Genomic DNA, 20,785 nt, shown 5'->3' on the forward strand with positions numbered 1-20,785 from the left:
TACGGGCGGGGTCTCGAACGCCTACTCGCGCATACGTACGGTCAGGGCTCGTGTACATGGCTGGGTCGAGACGGAGAAACTGCGTCGTCGTTGTGTTCATGGGGAGGCAACGGAATGCGTCGTGTTCATCGGGAGGCAACGGAACGCGTGGGAGCCAACCGGCTTGGACGGAACAACCGATGGAAACGAGGCCTGGTGTACCGCACAACGGAGGAAATGGCCTTGTGTTCGACCGGCCACGGTCGAAACGGGATCCTGTTCATCGGGAGGGGTCTGGCGTACCGCAAAACGGAGGAAATAGACCTCCTACGGTCGAAACGGGGTCCTGTTGATCAGGAGGGGTGTGGCGTACCTCAAAACGGAGGAAACGGACTTGTGTTGGAGCGCTACGGTCGAAACGGGGGTCCTGTTCATCAGGAGGGGTGTGGCGTACCGCAAAACGGGACTCCACGGGATACTGTTCATCTCCACCGTCGACCCCCTCCAGCCTCCACGGGCTACTGTTCATCCACCGTCGACCTCCTCCAGCCTCCACCTGCAACTGTTCATCCACGAGCTCCTATTCATCCAGCCTCCACCGCGCGCTACTCCACCGGCTACTATTCAACCAGCCCTCTCCACGGGCTCCTATTCAATCACCCCTCCATGGGCTACTGTTCATCCAGCCCTCCACCGTCTACTGTTCATCCAGCCCTCCACGGGGTGGTCCTGTTCATCCAGCCCTCCACGGGGTCCTGTTCATCCAGCCCTAACCGGCTCGATCGATCGGGGTCCTGTTCATCCAGAGGCAACACCACAGGGTCCTGTTCATCCACCCCCACCGGGAACTGTTCATCCAAACCCCCCAGCAATGCTCACTGTTCATCCAGAGGCAGCATCGATCGGCTTCAGTTAGCAGCAGTAGCGAAGGAATCGCTCAATCGGGTTCAGTTAACAGCCATCGATCGGTCACTCGGATTCAGTAACGCGTAGCCTGCAGTGCAATCGCTCTAGGTTCAGTAGGCGAACGCCTCGCTCGGGTTCAGTTAGAGCCCAACGCCTCGCACACACGCGCGTACGTGTACGAGAGAAACGCGCATCGCTCGGCCCCGACCACCCACCGTAACCGGGAACACCCCGATATTTTCCTCGCCCTCGCTTCTACCATGGTTTTTTCGTCATGGACGGCCCAAAGAATGTCATGCAGCTGCGTCTCCGGCCCGCCCAGGACGAAAAGCCCATTTTCTGTCATGATTTTTTGTCATAGAAGTAGGAGCCCACCACATCTATGATGATACCGGGTTTTGTCACAATTATCGTCATAGAAGTGTCATAAGTATGATAGAAAAAAATTTCGTTCGGCCCAAAATGTCACGGATGTGTCTTTTTTTGTAGTGTCATTTGTGATATCAGTGAGGCGATCAAAGGTGTGCTGAACATTCTCATTGTCATTTCTCTTGAAGCGGTTGAAGAGGTTGCGAAGAACATTGATCCTTTGGTCTCTCTGGGTTGAGACGCCTTCGTTGACCTTGGAGAGTCAGTCCCAGACTAGCTTTGCAGTTTCCAGAGCACTTACTCGGCCATACTGTCCTTTGGTCAGGTGACCACAGATGATGTTCTTGGCAGTTGAATCCAGTTGTATGAACCTCTTCACATCAGCAGGAGTGATGCCTTCACCGGCCTTGGGAACGCCGTTCTTGACGACATACCGAAGATCGACATCAATGGCTTCAAGATGCATACGCATCTTATTCTTCCAGTAGGGATATTCAGTGTCATCGAAGATAGGGCACGCAGCGGGGACTTTGATTATCCCTGCAGTCGACATAGCTAAAACTCCAGGTGGTTAAACCGAATAACACAGGACAAGGGAGCACCTCGCTCTGATACCAATTGAAAGTGCTAGTTATCGACTAGAAGGGGGGTGAATAGGCGATTTTTATGAAAGTCTTCCAAACACGGATGTTTCAAAGACAAACAGCAACAATAAGCCTATTGATATGTAGCGGAAGGTAGACTACCCTATGTGACACCCAAAAAAAATTATTTGGTTTTATCAAAACCTTTACTTGATTTGAAGGAGGTTATTTTTTTTAAAAGGACTCTCCTTCTCAAAAATCTTCTTTTATGACAAGTATTTTGTTTGGGTTCATCCAAGACTTGATCTTTGGCCTTGGAGGTTTTTCATCTTGTGTTGACTCAACACAAATGTTTTTCATTCGGGAAGTTTTTGAAAATCTCTTCTTTTATAAATAGCCCTATGGCTTATGGAGTGATCCCCCCCCCCTTTCAAATTTACCTCTTGCCATAACCTAAGTTGAAATCCCCCTCCCAAAAGCCATCCTCCCACTTGGAGTCAAGACAAGCTTCAAATCTAGCAAGTTTAACTCCCCCATGATTTTATCTCAATTTATTTTTAATCAAATATCTTTTCTGTCTTCTATTTTGGCCCTTAGAATTTTACAAAGGAACCACTAGTTTTCCTTTGAGTTTTGCCTCCAAACAAGTTTCCCTGGCTAGTCCCTAGGACCCTCAACCAAGATCCAGGAAGATCCACTGGTCCCCAGTTCAAATATTTCAAAATGTACTTGCTGCAAGTTTGGGCCATATTTGCCAAATTTGGTGAAATTCATTTGTTCCCTTATCCTAAAAATCTGAGGAAATTCAGGCAGCCTCTAGATGCATCAAGAGGTCACCTCACCAAGCCCCAGCTCCAGAAAAAATTTCCTCGTGCCCAGATCATAACGTCGAACACCTGGCATGCACTGTGCCTGTCGAAGTTCAGAGTTTCAGAGAAACAGCTTTAGGTGTCAGTGTCGTTTTCCTCTGAACCTCACTTCGATCTCAACAGTAGCCGCGGTGGCGCCTTGCTCCTTGTTCCCCCTTCTTATCCACCGCGCCGCACGGTCGCCTGGAAGCTTGCGGGCGTCGGCGGCGAGCTGGCAGAGGTGCGCTTCCCCGTGAGTGGCGGCAGCAGCGCCCGCTGCGGCTGCCAGAGAGGCGCAGCAAGGGACGGCGCCGTCCAGCACCGCCCAAGCCACCAGAGGCCACCGCGTGGCCGTCCCCTCCCCTGTGCACACTGCAGAGCCGTTGTCGTGAACTGGAAGGCACGGAGCACGCTCCCTGCCGCCGACGTGCCCGTACGGCCGTTCCGTGGAGGGCCGGTGTATTACCCGAGTCCGACCGAGGTTTTAACTAAGAAACGGTACCAGTGGACCACCACGATGATGCCAAATCACCTAAACCTCCTGCCCAACCTTTGCCCCGCCGTAATTGCTCGCCGGCGTTATCCCGTTCACGGCCACCTCCTCGGATCGTCTATAAAAGGAGGTCCCGAGCTCAATCTCGACCATGCACCATCACTCCACCCCACAAGAACCACGCCAAGCCACTGGGAAGGCCTCGAGGAGGTCTTCTTCCCCAACTCCGGCCGCCTCGACCCGCTTCGGGATCCGGCAAGATTCGCTCCAGTGCGTGCACCCCCGCCTCTCAACTCATGCCAGTAGCCTCCTAGTGCATCCACCTCTCTAACCCGCGCCCTAATTTGAGGTTTGCAGCACCCACCGGAGAGTTTCATCCTCACCCGAACCGCCGTCCGCCGGAGATAAGGCCGCCGTCGTCGTGGTACTCGCCGACGGTCAAGTCCACCACCCACCGACGCGGAAGGACACAGTGAACCCGTAGGTACCCTCCGATCCCCTACCTCGCCGTGGATCAACGCCGGCGACCACCGCAGCCTTCGGGCGCCGGCGAGCCCTGTTCAGAGTTTGAACCTGACGGGTGGGACCCCCCCGTCAGCCTCTCTTTCTTTTCTTCGAACCGTTTTCTGAAGGCGCCTTCGGGCAAAGTGTGTTTTCCTTCTGGGCTGGCGTATTTCGTACCGAAGCGTTTTCTGCTTTTTCAAACTAGCCCCTGGATCTTTTCTGTTTCATCACAGATTAGTCCTTGGACTAAAACCCTTATATCTTTTAGACAAAAGATGCTTTTTGATTGATTCTTTTTTTGTCAGTCTTATATTTTTTGTCTAGTTTTTTATGGTATTTATTTGGAAAAAATTTGGAATAATTTTTATGCACACACGGTATTCACGTTAGTATACGATTTCTTTATACCGTAGATACCGGAGGAGGTGACGGAGCCGCGAACTTCGCCGAGCTAGACTCTGACTTCTCCGAACCAGGCAAGCACGTTTGAACCTTTGATGTGATGAGTGTTTTGCATGTTTGCTCGCATAGTTAGTGCATAGCAGGTTTATGTATGCATCAGTGGTGTTATGTTGCCTGCAAGGCAACTTCCAATATGCTTCGAATATTGATGTGATCTCCTGGATGAGAAACAACCGGATCATGTGGTGACATGAAAGGTGGTAAGATGGTATTGTTGAAGCATGCCAGTCTTATGTCAACCGTTAAACTCCGACGTTAACGTGGACCGAGTCACGTTACCGTCCGCCCCTTTTCGTGCTACCACATGTTTTCTGTAAAGAATACGGTTTAGTAAGTTGCAAACCTCTTTCTGTGTACACACCAAATAGAGAGGCCGTGATGAGGGTTACATGGCCCTGGATTAAAGCCAGTCATCCGGTCAGGGGGCATGGGTGTTTCCGGTTGGGACCGAGAGGGGGGCACCCCTTAGAGCGCGCGAATATAAATTTGATCCCATGCTACGCGAGGTTGTAGCCTCCCCGTCTTAAATTTTTTCTTGAACGTTGTCTAGGGTGATTCCTGGCAGCGGAATGTGAAATGGGTGTGTACTGGTTAGATGTGTTTCTCCTAAAATACCGCAAACGGAACTAGTCCTTTGTGACTACTGAAATCCGTTGGCTGTGGTTAAAAGTACAAACTCTGCAGAGTCAAAACCTTCCGAGAAATCATGTCCATGGTCAAGGACCGTGGTCAACAATTCCATATCTGTATCCAGATCAGTCTCAGCGTCCGTCTCTGTGACAGTCTCCGTGAAAATCCCCGGTGAACAAACATGAGCGGTAAACCAGGTTGAAGGTTATTACTGTGGATGGACTAACCTTTTTATTATTACGTACCTGAGTATTTCCTTGAGATGATTTAAATTCATGAGCTACTTGAACCTCGAGTAATGAAATATAAGCCCTTTATGTGATGTCGCTCAGACGTCCGACTGTGGCACTCTTGTTATTTACTTTTGATATAAGCCCTTTATGTGATGTCGCTCAGACGTCCGACTGTGGCACTCTTGTTATTTACTTTTGATATAAGCCCTTATGTGATGTCGCTCAGACGTCCGACTGTGGCACTCTTGTTATTTACTTTTGATATAAGCCCTTTATGTGATGTCGCTCAGACGTCCGACTGTGGCACTCTTGTTATTTACTTTTGATATAAGCCCTTTATGTGATGTCGCTCAGACGTCCGACTGTGGCACTCTTGTTATTTACTTTTGATATAAGCCCTTATGTGATGTCACTCAGACGTCCGACTGTGGCACTCTTGTTATTTACTTTTGATATAAGCCCTTTATGTGATGTCGGTCAGACGTCCGACTGTGGCACTCTTGTTATTTACTTTTGATATAAGCCCTTTATGTGATGTCACTCAGACGTCCGACTGTGGCACTCTTGTTATTTACTTTTGATATAAGCCCTTTATGTGATGTCGCTCAGACGTCCGACTGTGGCATCCTTGTTATTTACTTTCGATATAAGCCCTTTATGTGGTGTCGCCCTGACGCCCGACTGCGGCATTGTTAATTTATTTTTGCCCTTTCGAGGCGTCAGTTCAGACACTCGATTGGCCTTCAGTATTTCGTTGGGATTTCAGGAGGACTACCGCCTGACTTCCTTTTTACTTGTCATGCAGTGCAAATTTTTATTATCTGAGTGTGCAATGCAAATCTGATCATGTGCATCATGTTTGCATTTGTTATATCTTATGTCCAAACTGTCTTGCGAGTACTTTCATAGTACTCACCTGGCTTGTTGATTTGGCCAGATGTTGACGAAGGCGATCTTATGGATGAAGAGTTCGATAGCGAGTCCGACGCCTAGAGGAGTCCCAGTCAGTCCCGTGCGATCCTGGAAATTGGTCAATTGTATTATATACGCTTCCGCTACCCAGAATAAAAGTCCTCGAGCCTCACTCCGACGCTCGATGAGCTGTAAGATTTAGGAGTCATGTTACCCACGTCACTGTGACATATCCACCACCACTTTTATTACGAGTCAGTAGCTATGCCACCATACCCCTCGTGTCATATCCGCCTTTATGTTTTGTATCGGCGTACTTGTAATATACTATTGGGCAACCTCGGCTCAATCCTGTATAATATTTAGTACTTCTGGATTTCTGTAATCAAGTATTTGTCTACCAGTAAGAAGGATTCTTCTATACTGGTCCGTTAAAGGGGTCGGTTTCTCAATAAATATTTTATTGAAAAACCGGTCGTGACACCCTAAACAAGCCATAGTCATACACGCAATGAAGTGAAAGCACGAAGACTAATAGCAGCTAGGTAGTATGGATCAGGATGGAAGATGATATGAAGCCAATCAACAACAGTCTTCACACAGTGAAGTCAATCAGTTCAGGCAAGCATGCAAAGACTTCACGAAGACAAACGGTAAGTAAAGAGAGGTATGAGATAGAACCAGTAGCTCGATGAGGATAAGGATTTGTTGGACCAGTTCCAGTTGCTGTGACAACTTTATGTTTGATTAGGGAGGCTGAGATTCAACTCAGAAGACCGCGTCTTCACCTTATTCCCCTTGAGCTAAGGACACCCAGTCCTCGCCCAATTACTCTGGTAAGTCTTCAAGGTAGACTTTCAAACCTTCACAGACTTCGTTCACTGGCAATCCACAATTACTCTTGGATGCTCAGAATGCGACGCCTAACCGGCTGGAGGATTCACAGTCCTCAAGTGCAATAAGTCTTCAGATCACACAGACAGAAAGACTTCAGTGATGCCTAACACTCTTTGGCTCTGGGTGTTTTGGGCTTTGTCCTCGCAAGGATCTTTCTCTCAAAGGCTTCGAGGTGGGTTGCTCTCAAACGACAAAAGACGTGCACTAACTCTGAGCTATTTATGGTGTGGGGGTGGGCTATTTATAGCCACTGGGCAACCCGACCTGATTTGTCCGAAATGACCCTGGGTCACTAAGGAACTGACACGTGTTCCAACGGTCAGATTTCAAACACACGCGACAGCTTGACTTGGGCTACAAGTAAAGCTGACTTATCCGGCTCTGGATAAGATTTGCTCTCATTGTCTTCGCTGGAAGACATAGGATTTGGTTGAGCATCACTTCAGTCACTCTGACTTAGTTCACTTGGACCCCACTTAACAGTGCGGTGGTTCCTATGACTCAACAAAGAAGAAAAGGAAACTACGTAACAACTATGTCTTCGTACTCCATACTCTTCACATCAATGTCTTCTCAAGTCATAATATTCGTAGTGAATATCTTCACAGACCACCATTGTCTTCAGTGTTTTCATACATTTTTAGGGGTCATCTCTGGTAGTAAACCGAATCAATGTGGGACTACTACCTGTGTTATCCTGCAATTATCACAAACACATTAGTCCCTCAACTAGGTTTGTCGTCAATACTCCAAAACCAACTAAGGGTGGCACTAGATGCACTTACAGTCTCCATCATGCCTCCCGCGACAGGCCGTAGTAGCAGCGTGGGGTAAAAACCCAGCACTACTACTATAGAACCACCAACGCATGTATACACACATAGCTCGCGGAGGCCAAAGCCCAAATTCCCCTCCGCCTCGCCTGACCACTCCGCCCGCTCTTCCTCTCCTTTTTCCCAAGTCCCCGGCGCCGCCGCCCGCCGTCCCCACCAAGCACCACCCGTCCGCCACCGCCACCGCCACCGCGTACCTCTCCCTCTCCACCCCCGTGCGCACCGCCTCCCCCAGCGCCTCGTCCCCCTCGCCGCCTCCTCCGGCGGACGGGGTCGGCCCCGCGGCGCCGACGCGGGACGACGTGTACCTGGGGCGGCAGCTCGCGGCCGCGGCCTTGGTGGGCGCCCGCACGCGCGCGCCGGAGGAGGATGTCGAGAGGCGCCGCCGCCGCAAGAAGAAGCGGAGGGCCCTGGCCAGACGCCCTCCGGCGTCGCCTGCTGCTACAGCTGCGGCGCCCCGCTGCACACCGACGAGGAGGGGTCTCCCGGCCACGTCGAGCCCGCCACCTGCGACCTGGTAAGCAGGCGCATCCACGGGTTCAGCTAGCTGCCATTTTCAGTGTGTTCATCGGCTTATCAGAGCATGGACTAACATGACACGATGTGGGAGGAGTACAAAAAGTTTCCTTTCGCCCGTCGTCGCTGTCATCAGTGAAAATTCGATGCCAAATTACACCTGATGGCTGATGTAGTGTCTGCACTAGGAAATGAAATTATAAAGTGACGATTTGTTTATCTTGACTGTATGATTGATGGACATGACAACATTGTCTTGTTTGTATCCTGTGTGAGCAGAAGAAGAGGCACAACCAACTAAAGACCGTGATATGCGAGCAGTGCAAGCTGCTGTCGCACGGAAGGTGTTTGACAAAATGACCAAGTAAGGTAAGAGTGACTTTCATAGTTCTAGTACTACTTGGTGTTTTTGTTTCTCTCTGTAATGTACTAATGTGAGTCTAACATTTCCCTAAAGAAAGATGGGTTTTTACCATTTATGCCACCAGTTGTGTCTCAGTACTCAGTTTTGCCATTAGAAGTTACAACTACTCAAAAATGCCATCGATATGTGAGATGCTTGCTCAAAAATGCTATTACATATCTCAAAAATGCCATCACTTCGTTAGATGTTTGCTCAAAAATGCCATTAGACATTATTATTCTCATTTCAAACCCGTTGACCATGTTATATGAAAAAAATAAGCATAGACCCACATGTCAGTTCTCTCTATCTCACAATGATAAGTGTGGCTCAAGTAGGCCCCACACTTTATTGTAGTGAGATAGAGGGAGAGCTGGCATGTTGGTCCATAGTTATTTATGTCATTATAATATGGCAAAAGAGATTTGAGATCACCATAATGGTGTCTAGTGACATTTTTGGGCATGTGTCTAACGAAGCGAAGGCATTTTTGAGCGGTTGAAATTTCTAGTGGCAAAACTGAGCAGTGGGACACAACCGGTGGCATAAATGATAAAAACCCAAGAAAGAAAGCTTCAACTTCACCGTGGCACTCACCACTAACTACCTATCTTGTCCTGTCACGTACCTGAAAAATACTAAACTAAAAGGCATTGTTGTTGCCCGAAACGGAGTAGCCCCTCCTCTGTTTTTGCAACGCTACCATCGGGTCTTCACTTATCCCATCTGGGCCATCCACTAACTGAACTTAACTCAGCCGCGATGTGCTTCCGTTCTTCAGAGTACCACCTCTTCAGTGAAGCTTTGGCTGTGGTCTCTCTTGACAGCAAGTAACCCAGGTTCATGCATTCTGTGTCTGCATTTGCATTATGGCCATCAGTTTGATGGCATCAACTCCGACAGCAACGACGTAGCTATCAGTCTTCACTTATCCCATCCAGGGCATCTTCTAACTGAACTTAAGTGAGCCACTCTGTGCTTCAGTTCTTTAGTGTACCATTCTTCAGTGAAGCTTTGGCAACATGTAACTCAGGTCCAATAAACAAAGGTTCAAAATCAACGTTTATGAACACACACTATCTTGTCGTATGATGAACCAAAATCAATGTTTATTGTAATGTAAAAGGCTAGTACTGTTGAATTGATGCATGTGTGGTTCAACTGTGGTCGTCGTTGCTTTTGGCAGGTTGAGTCCTGGGAGCTACTCTAGATGCTGTCGAGTTGCGAGCATATTTTGGGTAAGCAGCAGCAGAATAGCAGATTCAGCAGAATAGCATATTTTCTTGAGTTACTCGAGGAAATTCACACGAGAGAGAGAGAGAGACACCGCGATCGACCACAACAATGACACTGTTCACAGGTGCGTAACAACTTGCTTGCCTTAACTCTCTTCCTATTTTTCGGCATGTAGATTAATGTAGTTTGTGGATGCATAGTTTGTAGCATGTCCGGCTCCTCGCCTCACCGGACATGCACAATATATCATCTTCATATTGTCTACCAAATGGTAGGGAAAAAATGTATCCATAAGGCAATTTTACTGCCTGGTGGTTGTTAAGAAGCCGTAGAAGTGTTTTTAAGGAAACCCGCAGGGGAGAAATGGTAGTCATTTGCAAGTTGACTATGCATAAGTGCCAGACATGCTATGTCCATGTTTTTATCTTCCTAGGTGGTCTTGTCTCATCAAACTCTTGATGTAAAATGCCCTCATATGAAACACATATGCATGCTTACAAACTGTAGCAGTTTCTAGCTTTTTATGGTGAGCCGATAAGCAACAGTACCTTATCCCTAATGCTTTCCATGCCAATTATTTTACGTGTGGCTTTAAAGCTTTATTTTTAACCTTCTTGCAGTAATGGATAATTACAAGAACGTTCCTCAATTCCTCTACGACTTAAGCCCATCTCAGATGGAAATGTTTATGACTGATGACAACCCTTATAATCGGCAGTCAAAGAAAGTTACAGAGGTTAGTGAGATTATCCATTACTGCAGTTACATTACTGAAAATAAATGGTGGCATCCAGTGCTATAAGTGACACTCTCAAATTCATTCCAAAGTACTGCAGACTCCAAAGCATGTCCCTTTCATCCATTCAGGTTAGCAGCGAGCAAGGCCATGGCATCTTTCTTTCCCTTAGAAGTTTAAAGAACCCAATTAGTCATTGACAAATACTTTATGAGAAATAGTTGATGGTGTATATGTGTATCACGTGGAGAATATCAATGTAAGACATAATATAAGTTGGTGTAGCAGGTTCATTTGTTTGTAGCTATTACATCGGCGATCTCTTGTTAATAGAAATCACTCACTTTTTTGTTTTTGTATATTTATTCCCGTAGCTACTGTATAACACAACATGCAAGGAAATATATGTCTGCTGAAATTTAATTTTATTTGTTCTTTGCTCTTTACAGAAATCTTGGATTCATAAATGGGAGAAGCACATAAGGGAGAAGAAGATGATTGCAAGGATGGAGAGGGAGCAAATCATTTGGAGGGATAGAATGCCACTGTTTGGTGTTTTATGCATTTTTGTTTGCCTTCAACTATGTGTTGCACTAGCTGGGAATAAGTGACTAGGCAATAAGTGTAGATGTATGGATATGCTCTACTGCTCCTGGTTTATTATAAATCTTCGATTTGGAATGATGTGTAATGCTGCTGGTTTATTACAAATCTGGGCTTGTTTTAGTTGTTAGAATTGTATGCATAAAATGGAATTGATGGATTTTTATTCCTAATTAGTTAGTAGTAGCGTGGGGGAAAACGGAGCGCTACTAGTAGACACGCTACTACTATTTCGTTAGTAGTAGCGCGGGTGACATCCGCGCTACTAGTAAAATGTTAGTAGTAGCGTGAGTTTAGCCCGCGCTACTACTAACTTTTAGCTGTAGTGTGATACTAATAGCGCGGGTACCCGCGCTACTAGTAGCCTTTTTCCTAGTCTCCGTTCGCTCTCGGTAATAAAAAAAAGTAGCGAGAAAGATACAGTTCAAGGTTATACGGGTCGGGCCCTGTAGAGAGAAGAAAGGGCCGATGATGATGCTGGGCTATACGGGCCGGGCCCCGCCAGGCCCATGCGAGATCGTGGCCCAGTACGCGCGACCGTTACCGGTTTGGCTTGGCAGTCAGAGTTTCAACTATTTGTCAAAAAAAAAAAAAAAACTATTCCCCGTTTCCTCTCCCACCCGTCCCGATCGATCGACCCACCCCCAACCCCAGAGCGCCCGCCCGCCTAGGGTTTCGACCGCCGCCGTCCGCCGCGCCTCCGGCCAGCTCCCGCCCCACCGACCGCCGCTCCCCGTCCTCCCGTGCGTCGCCGCTCCGTCGCCCCGTCGCCCTCGCTGCTCCGCCCCAAGGTGCTCCCTCCCTCCCTCCGCGCCCACCCCAAGGTGCTCCATCTGCTAGGTCTAGCTGCCACCCGACCCCAGTAGTGGTGAAATGGGGTAGCGCGTGCTCGTAATTCTGTGATTATATGCTAGGTACAACAACTCCCTCCTGCCCCTGCGGATTATTTATTAGATGCAAATCTGTCAGTGCTCTGCCATATTCACTGAATTCCCTTCATGGGAACGATCCTACTGTTCATGCCTAGCCCAAAATTGACTTTACTTCCATTTGACTGCACTGCATCCATGATATCATCTGTTTGTTACTGTCGCCTGGAGTAGAGTAGAGTAGATGCATAATATTAATATCCAGCGGCAGGCAGGACAGGTAGTGATGAATCTATGTACCCTTTCCTTTGTATAAGCAACACCTGACTTCTAGCAAGCAGGCAGGTGATTTTCTTTCTTTCTAAATAAAACCCTGAACCAGAGCTCAAGAAAATATGCCCCATGGTCACAGCCATGAAGCGACAGTCTGTATGCTGTTAACTGTACGCTGTTTGCAGCCACCAGCTTCTCTTCTGCGATACGCTCGTCAACCACTCGGTCCTGGATAGTTACTCAGCTAGTGTTTGCTTTGCTGCTCAACAGCCAGCCGACCTGCCTTTGTTTTCAAACTCAAGCACTTGGCAGCAGCACAAGTTCAGATATGTACGTGCCGTGCGTGCCTCCTAGAACGGCTGCATTTCCTCGATGCTGAAATCTGTACATTTGTATGCTGTCCTGACTAGCTCGTTTGTTTATGTTGGATTGGAAGGGTGCCTCAGATGCAAACTTTTTATTACCAAGTTAAATTATAACGCACAATTTTTCTTTTTTGAGGTTTTTTAATTTACAAGTAACTAATGGATGTGTACGTTTCTGTTTCAGACTGGCGGCAATCACTGTTTCATGCATTTTTGGTGGACAATCTTCAGTTGAACCTGAGTGCTGACTTGCTGTCCCGTTGCCTACGATGTCCGGCTTGCTGAATGTACTTGCTTATCCTTGTAACTGGAGGACTACCATGCATTCACTATATATATATATATATATATATATATATATATATATATATATATATATATACGCTTTCCAATTCTGTCTGTCTACTAGGTTTTGTTATTACTTGTCTTGATAACTTGATGCTTTCTTCCTTGGCAGTCAAATCTTAACAGTTCCACATCGAACCTTCCAGACTCAACCGGACGGCCATTCACAACATCCTTTTCTGGCCAATCTGGATCAGTTCAAGGTTTCCATCACTCTGGTGAGCATCTAATTCATACACTAGCTCGGTTAGTGCATTGACATAGTGCGCCATCCATTGAGTACACTTTCTTAACTATTGTCATTTTCTGCATTTTTCAGGTCTGCACAACATTCATGGAAATTATAGTCTTCCAAATATGCCTGGATCACTTGCACAAAGGAATGCTGCGATGAGTGGCCTTCCATCCTCCGGTGTTCAACAGCCTGGAGGGAGCATTTCTGGGAGATTTGCTTCAAACAACCTCCCTGTTGCCATGTCTCAGGTTCGAATGCCCACCTTCGTGGAGGTTTGCGGCATTATTATTTATATACGTTGAAACATCATGAACATGCATGTTAATGGGTTTGCAATCTAATCAGCAATTTTGTTGGCTTAATTATGACATACTCTTCTTGCTGTGGTTTCGTGTGGAGGATTATGATTTTTACTGTCTTACTGTGGTTTCTTTTGCAGATTCCTCATGCACATTCAGGTGTCAGTGGTAGAGGAATGAATGTTGGTGGAGGTCAAGCATTCAGCAGTGGAATGAACATGGGTGGTACCATTCAAGGTTTATCCTCAAACTTGGGCACCAGTGGTAATCGAAATTCTGTTCCTGGCAATCCAGCTTTAGGAAACCTGGGTCCACGTATTACAAGCTCCACGGGAAACATTGTGGGTGGAAGTAACATTGGAAGAAACATAAGCTCTGGTGGATTGTCGGTGCCAAGTATCTCATCACGCATCGATTTTAGTGGCAATGCTGCAAGTGGAAGACTAAATGTGCAAGGATCTAACAGGATGATGAATGGCCTTATTCCGCAAGGTAGTTTACTTAACTGTTGGTTGATTTTTTTACTCCATAGATTTATGTTAAGCTTCATGTTTTAGCTCGAAATACTATTTTTAAGCATGTTTAACCATTGCTATGTTAATGCTCTGTTCCTTGACTTCTTACGAAAAAAAGTTGGGCATATGAAATAAATGGTTAACATCCCTTATGATATAGGTTTCATTGGACCTTCTTTTTGGAAAACACAGTAGGTAGCGTTAATGTTCACGCTTCATAACTTATGAACCATGTGATGCTATAGTATAGTGTATTGCATACTTCAATTTTGGAAGTGACACTATCTGGGGCAATAGGCATTTTGATACATCTGTACAATGGGAGCCAACTTTTACAATTAAGAATTTTACCTTAAATATTTAAGTCCAACATTGATGGAATTCCTGTCATTGCTATTCTTTCTTTTGCAGGCATATGTTGGCTGCTGGAAACTTTTCTTAGTAGTATTTGAGAATATCCATTTTATAGTTGGTTATTGCATAGTATATCTGTACTTGCTTTTTTAGTGACTGTTACTGTACCTATTTCTTAATGTTGTTCTATTCTGTGATATTACCAATTTAAATTTATGATAGTAGCTGGGTTATGATAAAAGCTTGTTTATATTTTATACAACCGTGATAGTCTCATGAGGGTGAATGATAAAGAAGCATACAGTGTGTTATTTTCTTTTGTTGAACTGCATGTTCTCATCCAGCTTGTTCTTTTTTCTATCTTTAACACCAGGATCGTCGCAACTGATGAATATGATTGGAAGCTCATACCCAACGTCTGGTGCTTCATTGTCCCAGAACCAAATGCAACCAGTAAATAGTTCTTTGGGTTCTATAGGGATGCTACATGACGCCAGTGACAGCGCTCCATTCGACATCAATGATTTCCCCCAATTGACTGGTCGACCTAATTCAGCTGGTGGTCCACAGGGACAATATGGTAAAATTGCTGGAAAACAGTAAATATTCCCCCCTATTTTTGGAGGATTCTTTGCCAATCTCCCTTAATTGCAGGATCACTACGGAAGCAAGGAGTTGGTGTTAACTCCATTGTTCAACAAAACCAGGAGTTCAGTATTCAGAACGAAGATTTCCCCGCTTTGCCAGGATTTAAAGGTTGTTACAGTTGAATTAATTCTAGAACCTGCCTGTTGATTCAGTGAGATTGTTCTCATTATGTTTTCGGTGTAGTGGAGCATGATTATTTAGTTGTGTTACTTTGTGATCTTGAAGTTCTAATATCGGCTTCATGCCTGTTATTATACAGCCCCGCTACTCTGTACTTATGGAACCTCAGTATTTGAACAGCTTAGTTACCAACATAATTACTCCGTCATAAAATATTCTATCTGCGGTAAAGTCCATTGGTTTATTAGTCCTGTAGTATGAATGCTGTGATCTTCTCCTCAACTCAACGAATGCTCACAACCTTTCTATATGCTTGAAGGGTATTGTTGTGTTCTCTACTTCTCTTGACACCTTGCACTGACCTAACTAGAAGGTGCCGTGACCGTTGCAGCAAAATTTATGGCACACCATTTTTGTGAATACAATCATAGAGAGATGTGAGAAGACGAGGATGCAAAGATTTCATGAGAGGGCCAGCGGGGCAAGATCCCATGTAGCTGACGTGGCCTCACGGGAATGCAGAAAAGTATCATGTGATGCTCTAACTGAAATTACCATGAATCATCATTAGAATTTATGGTGGCCACCTAGGAAAAATGCGCCAAACGACATTTGGATAAAAGGGTCTCTCTGCAACATGCCTACGTGTGTCGCAATTCAGATGCCTATAGTAATAAGTACCCCTATTTTTTGCGAGAAATGGAAGTATGCACTATTTGTGACATATGTAGGACAATGTTAATACACGATATGGGTATAGAGCTCTTAGTTAGTTACCTTAAGGGAAGATAATCAATTTGTCTTTCCTGCAAGAACTCGTATAGAGAACTTATTGTAAGCTTCTCATATCATGACTTATGGTTATAGATGGAAGGGCATCCTAAACCCTTTGTGTTTTCCATTGGTCCTACTCTTCATATAAAACATGAGCTAAATATTACTCCCTCAATCCCACAATGTAAGACGTTTTTAGAAGCTAACGTAGCTTCTAAAAACGTCTTACATTGTGGGACGGAGGGAGTAGGTATGATCTGAGGCATAACAGCTAAGCCATTGGGGGGTGGTTAAGCCAATTTAATTCTGTTGCTTACTATGGTTATAATTCATTTAAGCTTACTGTGGCAGTAAGTTAACTATGAGCCTCATGACCTACTGTGTGGACCAATATGGATCTAAATAACATCCTGAAAATTAATTAGCTGCAGCATTTTATAGAGACTTCTGCCGAAGTTACCAATTTGGCCATCCATGCGCATACGTTGAGTCATCAACTTTGTAAAGTGTCTCAGATAATTTGTATTCTTGTGCCCGCTTCGGGGCATCAAGACAGCCATACGGATGAATACAAATAGTTGCACTTGCGCCTTTAGGCCCAAATGTAAATATACTGTCTTTTATTTTTAATATCTCAGTATTATGATTACAGTTTAGGCTGATGAACCATCTTCCTACTAAATGTAGTCTGTCATTTTTCTGGTCAACTCTGGTGTTGTTCTCCTTTAATGGTGCCACGTGTTCTGCATGGTTTTTAATCTTTCAATTTTTGGACCTATTATTTCCACGTGTGACATGCTCAAGATTTAATGCTTTATAAATGTGCACGGAATAAAATAAGACCTTTGTAGTGTTTCTTGAGGCTTTAGAATTCTTTCCTAAAGTATGTGTTTTGGTTGATCATTGCGCTACCTTAATACATTCCTCTTTTATTCCATTTTCGGTGAGTTATACAGAATACTGACAGTTTGAATTATCAGGTGGCAGTTCAGATTATCCTATGGAGTTACATCACAAGGAACAGCTTCATGAGAATGTGCCTGTAATGCAAGCACCACAATATCCTGTGGGTTCATGTCTCTGAACTTTGAATCCTTGTTTCTCCCCCCGAGCATTTATTTTGACATGTTATGAACACGTGCACAGATGTCAAGGTCAGTTGGGTTTAATTTGGGAAGTAATTACCAACCAAATCGTCAGCAACATCAGCAGGGTGCTGCTAATTCAGTAAGTTATATCGGAAATCCATCCTTTGAAACGATCATCACACATTCAACATCTCCTGCATTGTCATCATGGTTCTGAGATATTTTTTATTTTGACAATTCTTCATATTAATAAAACTAAGGTGCATCATGATTCAGGTTTACTGCTCATATTTATTTACCTGTAAATACATACACAGAGTAATAATCCTCATTATGTTTTGTCAGATTCAGAGCGGTGGGCCCCAAAATATTGGACTAAGACCACTAAACTCTCAGAGTCAAACTTCTAGCTTGGGATCATACGAGCAACTGCTCCAGCAATACCAGCAGCCGCAGACTCAGAGTCCTTTCAGGTTGCAGCAGATGTCTTCTTCAGCTGCACAGACATATGCGGATCATGGTCTAAAGCCCATTCTGGGAGGCCGAACCCCACCTGATCCATACGGCTTGTTAGGATTGCTGGGAGTTATAAGGATGAATGATCCTGATTTGTCATCTCTTGCTTTGGGAATAGATTTGACAACGTTGGGTTTGAATTTGAATTCACCCGACAATCTGTACAAGACATTTGGCTCTCCATTTTCAAATGAACCAGCAAAAGGAGAACCCGAATATACTACTCCAGCTTGTTATGTGGCTGAGCAACCCCCAGCACTACAGGTAAGCTCCCGCCAATTACTACTGTTGCCCATTTCTGTCTAATGGGATCGATGTTTTAAACCAATTAATTTTCGAGAAAGGCCCAGAATCTTTCTTTGATGCAGCCGGTTCATTTTATGGTAAATATATTGTAACAAGTTCTGTCTTGCTGCGTGCAGCCTATGCATTTTCAGAAGTTTCAGACACTCATACTGTTATACATATTCTACAGGTACTTTTGCTAGTTGAATGTATTATTGGCTTTGGCCATTAGTTTTGGTAAAATTTAAGGTTTTACCTTTTGTCTTCTGTTTTCAGCATGCCGAAGGATGAAGCTCAAATATGTGCGGCCAATGAACTGTGAGTACATGGGTTCACTGCTTATCTCATTTAAATATCTTGTTGTCAGATGTAATAATTGGATCATCATGCATGCACTTTTTAATGTTCTTAATCTTTTACCAAGAAATATGAACTTTTTGTGCTAACATTTGATAAGGGAACATACTGCTATGTCCTGATCAAAGGTATAATGCTAACGAATATTAACTTGTAACCTGTCAGATACGCCCATTGACTGTCATGGATCTATCACAAAAATTTAAGTAGCCTTGTGGATTTATTTATCTTTCTGGTGAATACTGTAACTTGGCAACATTTGAATGTATTCATGATCCACTTAGCTACCTGAAGCTGCACGAATGTTCCATTTTCGTTTTCCTGGTTTTTCTCTATCAAATATCAACATTTCCTATTATTTATTTTTGATGATTTTTTTGGTGCTGTTGTTTATTTTTGCTAAGTTGCACAGTTTATGTTTAGCATTGCTATGCATCCTTCAAACTTCCTTGTAGGCTATCCATTTTTGCTATCACATGTCTTCCCTAAAATTATAGCAACAATATCTTACTTATCTTAACCCTTGCCCACGACCTAGTTTAACACATCACAACTGAGCAGAGCTTCAGCAAGTAAATTTTGTATGATATGTAATGCATGTGTACTGTTTTCATCAGATATAATCGTGGATGGTATTACCATAAAGAAGCACGGCAATGGTTCACAAGAATTCCTAACATGGAGCCTCTTGTCAAAACTCCTACATATGAACGGGGGTCTTATGCCTTCTTTGATCAAGGCAATTGGGAGACAGTCCGTAAGGTACTTGCATCCATCTCGTGAATGAATATCCAGCATCTCTACGCACACACTTGTTGCATTGCATATGATAGTTGAGCATGTATGTTGGTTTGCTGCAGGATAACTTTGTTCTCCATTATGAGCTAGTAGAGAAAAGGCCAAGTCTCCCTTCCGCATCCCAAATTGTTAGGTGAATTTTTTCTGGGTAAGGTCTTCCTTCCTGGCTACAAATATATTTTAGTTCTTGTTTCTGTGTATAGAGCAAACATCTCACTGTTGTATGCAATGCAATATAATTTTTTTTCAGGTACCTCCTGACTCTAGCTTTCTTGTACATGAATAGGGAGCTTTCTTTACAAACATAGTGAAGCGACATTGCTCTAATTTGTCAAGGTAGATACTCTCTTCTGCAGTGAAACACTTATATTAATGTCGGTTGAACAGCACTTTGGTTTATTTATGTAGGCAACTATTAGGTAGGAAGAAATATTCCATGTGGCCATTGTAGGAAAGAAAATGCATCTATTTAATTAAATATAAAAGAAGAGGGCACCTATGGAGGCGGGGCCTCGAACATGGGTGGGCAAGCACTCGACTCATGCTGCTAGCCAACCGAGCAACTGCTGTGCTTGGTTCTCACGAGGAAAGAAAATATGTTAACGTTGCAGCAGCGGTAATCCACTTCTAAGCCCAGGGTCAGCTGCACCCGCCCTGACAAAAAAAAATCAAAACAAATAATAGAAAAATTCAAACCGCTTTCTTTTGAGAAAACTGGGTACTGTCTTTTGCAGTGAAATGTGTATATAAATATAGTTAAACAGCACTCTGACTGAGTTATTTACTTATTGGCTATTGTAGCCAGGAAGATTTATTTATTTCTTGTCGAACACAAAAAACTTGACACATAAACAGTAGCACCAGGGCATTTATTTATTTAGAAGCGAGTACTTGCCGAGGCTGGGCTTCGAACGTGGGTGGGCGAGCGGTCGATTTGTGCCGCCAGCCAACTGAGCACTTGTGGTTGTCGTTGGGAAAGATAGTATGTTAACGTTGTAATTTCTATTTGGTGGAAAGTGAGAAGCCTCGAGGGTCCCTGTTGCTTTTATGCACTTGACAATTAATCCCGGCATGATGTTTCTTTCAAAGATGGCATGTTATTTTGGCAGAAGCAAATGTTTCCTCTTATGTTTCTAATAATGATAGTAGAGAATTTGAGTTTTCTAGTGTTGAGCTTGGGATCCTATTCGATTGATTGACTGACTAGGTTGGCTTTTGTTGACAGCAGGCCAGGCTATATATGTAGTGAATGAATGAGGAAAGTATCTTGTCAGTCATGTCGATATGCGGAGAGGAGGCTACAGCAGGAAGAGAAAAAAAAGGTGGTGTTTGTAATTATGGTTGTTAGGAGGAAAATTAAAGGATGGATGGATGGTACAATTGGGCATTAAACTTTACATTACATTTACATAGCTGCTGCTGCTGCTGCTGCTTCTTTTTACAATCAATGATGGGGAGTCTACAGTACACCCTGTATGTATGTCTATCTATTGCTCCTTTACAAAACAGTTTAGGAGTGTGCATTGCATGGATATATGGATCATGGATGGATAAATGGATCTGGCCACTGTACACGCACGCACGCACGCACTAACTGATGGACCTAGCATGCACTAACCACTCTTGCTAGCCCGCCCGATCAGCACGCCATGGCCGGCTCATACGCGCCTGGACTCGCAACAGATGGTCAACGGCCGCAGCCTTACAAGGTGCACACACACCATCGCGACACACGCCCTGAACGGACCGCATGCACCCAGCGCACGGACATGGCTTATTGCCAACAAAGATCCTCGAGCA

The 20,785-nt window shown here is 44.7% G+C and overlaps 1 protein-coding gene and 1 non-coding gene across 7 annotated transcripts; one reads left to right on the plus strand and one right to left on the minus strand.

Moving 5' to 3' along the window:
* The first annotated feature begins 7,731 nt into the window (after positions 1-7,731).
* Positions 7,732-20,465, plus strand: LOC123146388 (probable NOT transcription complex subunit VIP2). 6 transcript variants are annotated; one of them, XM_044566049.1, is made up of 18 exons: positions 7,732-8,167; positions 8,446-8,535; positions 9,756-9,929; positions 10,426-10,541; positions 13,109-13,214; positions 13,316-13,479; positions 13,671-14,022; positions 14,773-14,979; positions 15,054-15,155; positions 16,922-17,007; positions 17,088-17,168; positions 17,375-17,809; positions 17,968-18,020; positions 18,107-18,148; positions 18,805-18,949; positions 19,048-19,118; positions 19,236-19,321; positions 20,211-20,465. In XM_044566049.1, exons 3-17 carry the CDS (start codon positions 9,914-9,916, stop codon positions 19,291-19,293), a joined length of 2,034 nt encoding a protein of 677 aa, XP_044421984.1. In that variant the 5' UTR covers positions 7,732-8,167; positions 8,446-8,535; positions 9,756-9,913; the 3' UTR covers positions 19,294-19,321; positions 20,211-20,465. The 6 variants fall into 6 exon arrangements, 1 of the variants encoding a protein (XP_044421984.1); XR_006472713.1 differs by lacking the exons at positions 7,732-8,167; positions 8,446-8,535; positions 9,756-9,929; positions 10,426-10,541 and adding exons at positions 11,764-12,058; positions 12,836-12,938 and having other exon boundaries at positions 19,048-19,133; XR_006472711.1 differs by lacking the exons at positions 7,732-8,167; positions 8,446-8,535; positions 9,756-9,929; positions 10,426-10,541 and adding exons at positions 11,764-11,935; positions 12,836-12,938 and having other exon boundaries at positions 19,048-19,133.
* Positions 13,137-13,214, minus strand: LOC123146655 (small nucleolar RNA snoR35). The gene has a single exon (XR_006472864.1). It is a non-coding gene; the product is annotated as a small nucleolar RNA snoR35 (small nucleolar RNA).
* Positions 20,466-20,785: the final 320 nt, after the last annotated feature.

Source organism: Triticum aestivum, chromosome 6D (assembly GCF_018294505.1).
Source record: "Triticum aestivum cultivar Chinese Spring chromosome 6D, IWGSC CS RefSeq v2.1, whole genome shotgun sequence".
NCBI lineage: Eukaryota > Viridiplantae > Streptophyta > Magnoliopsida > Poales > Poaceae > Triticum > Triticum aestivum.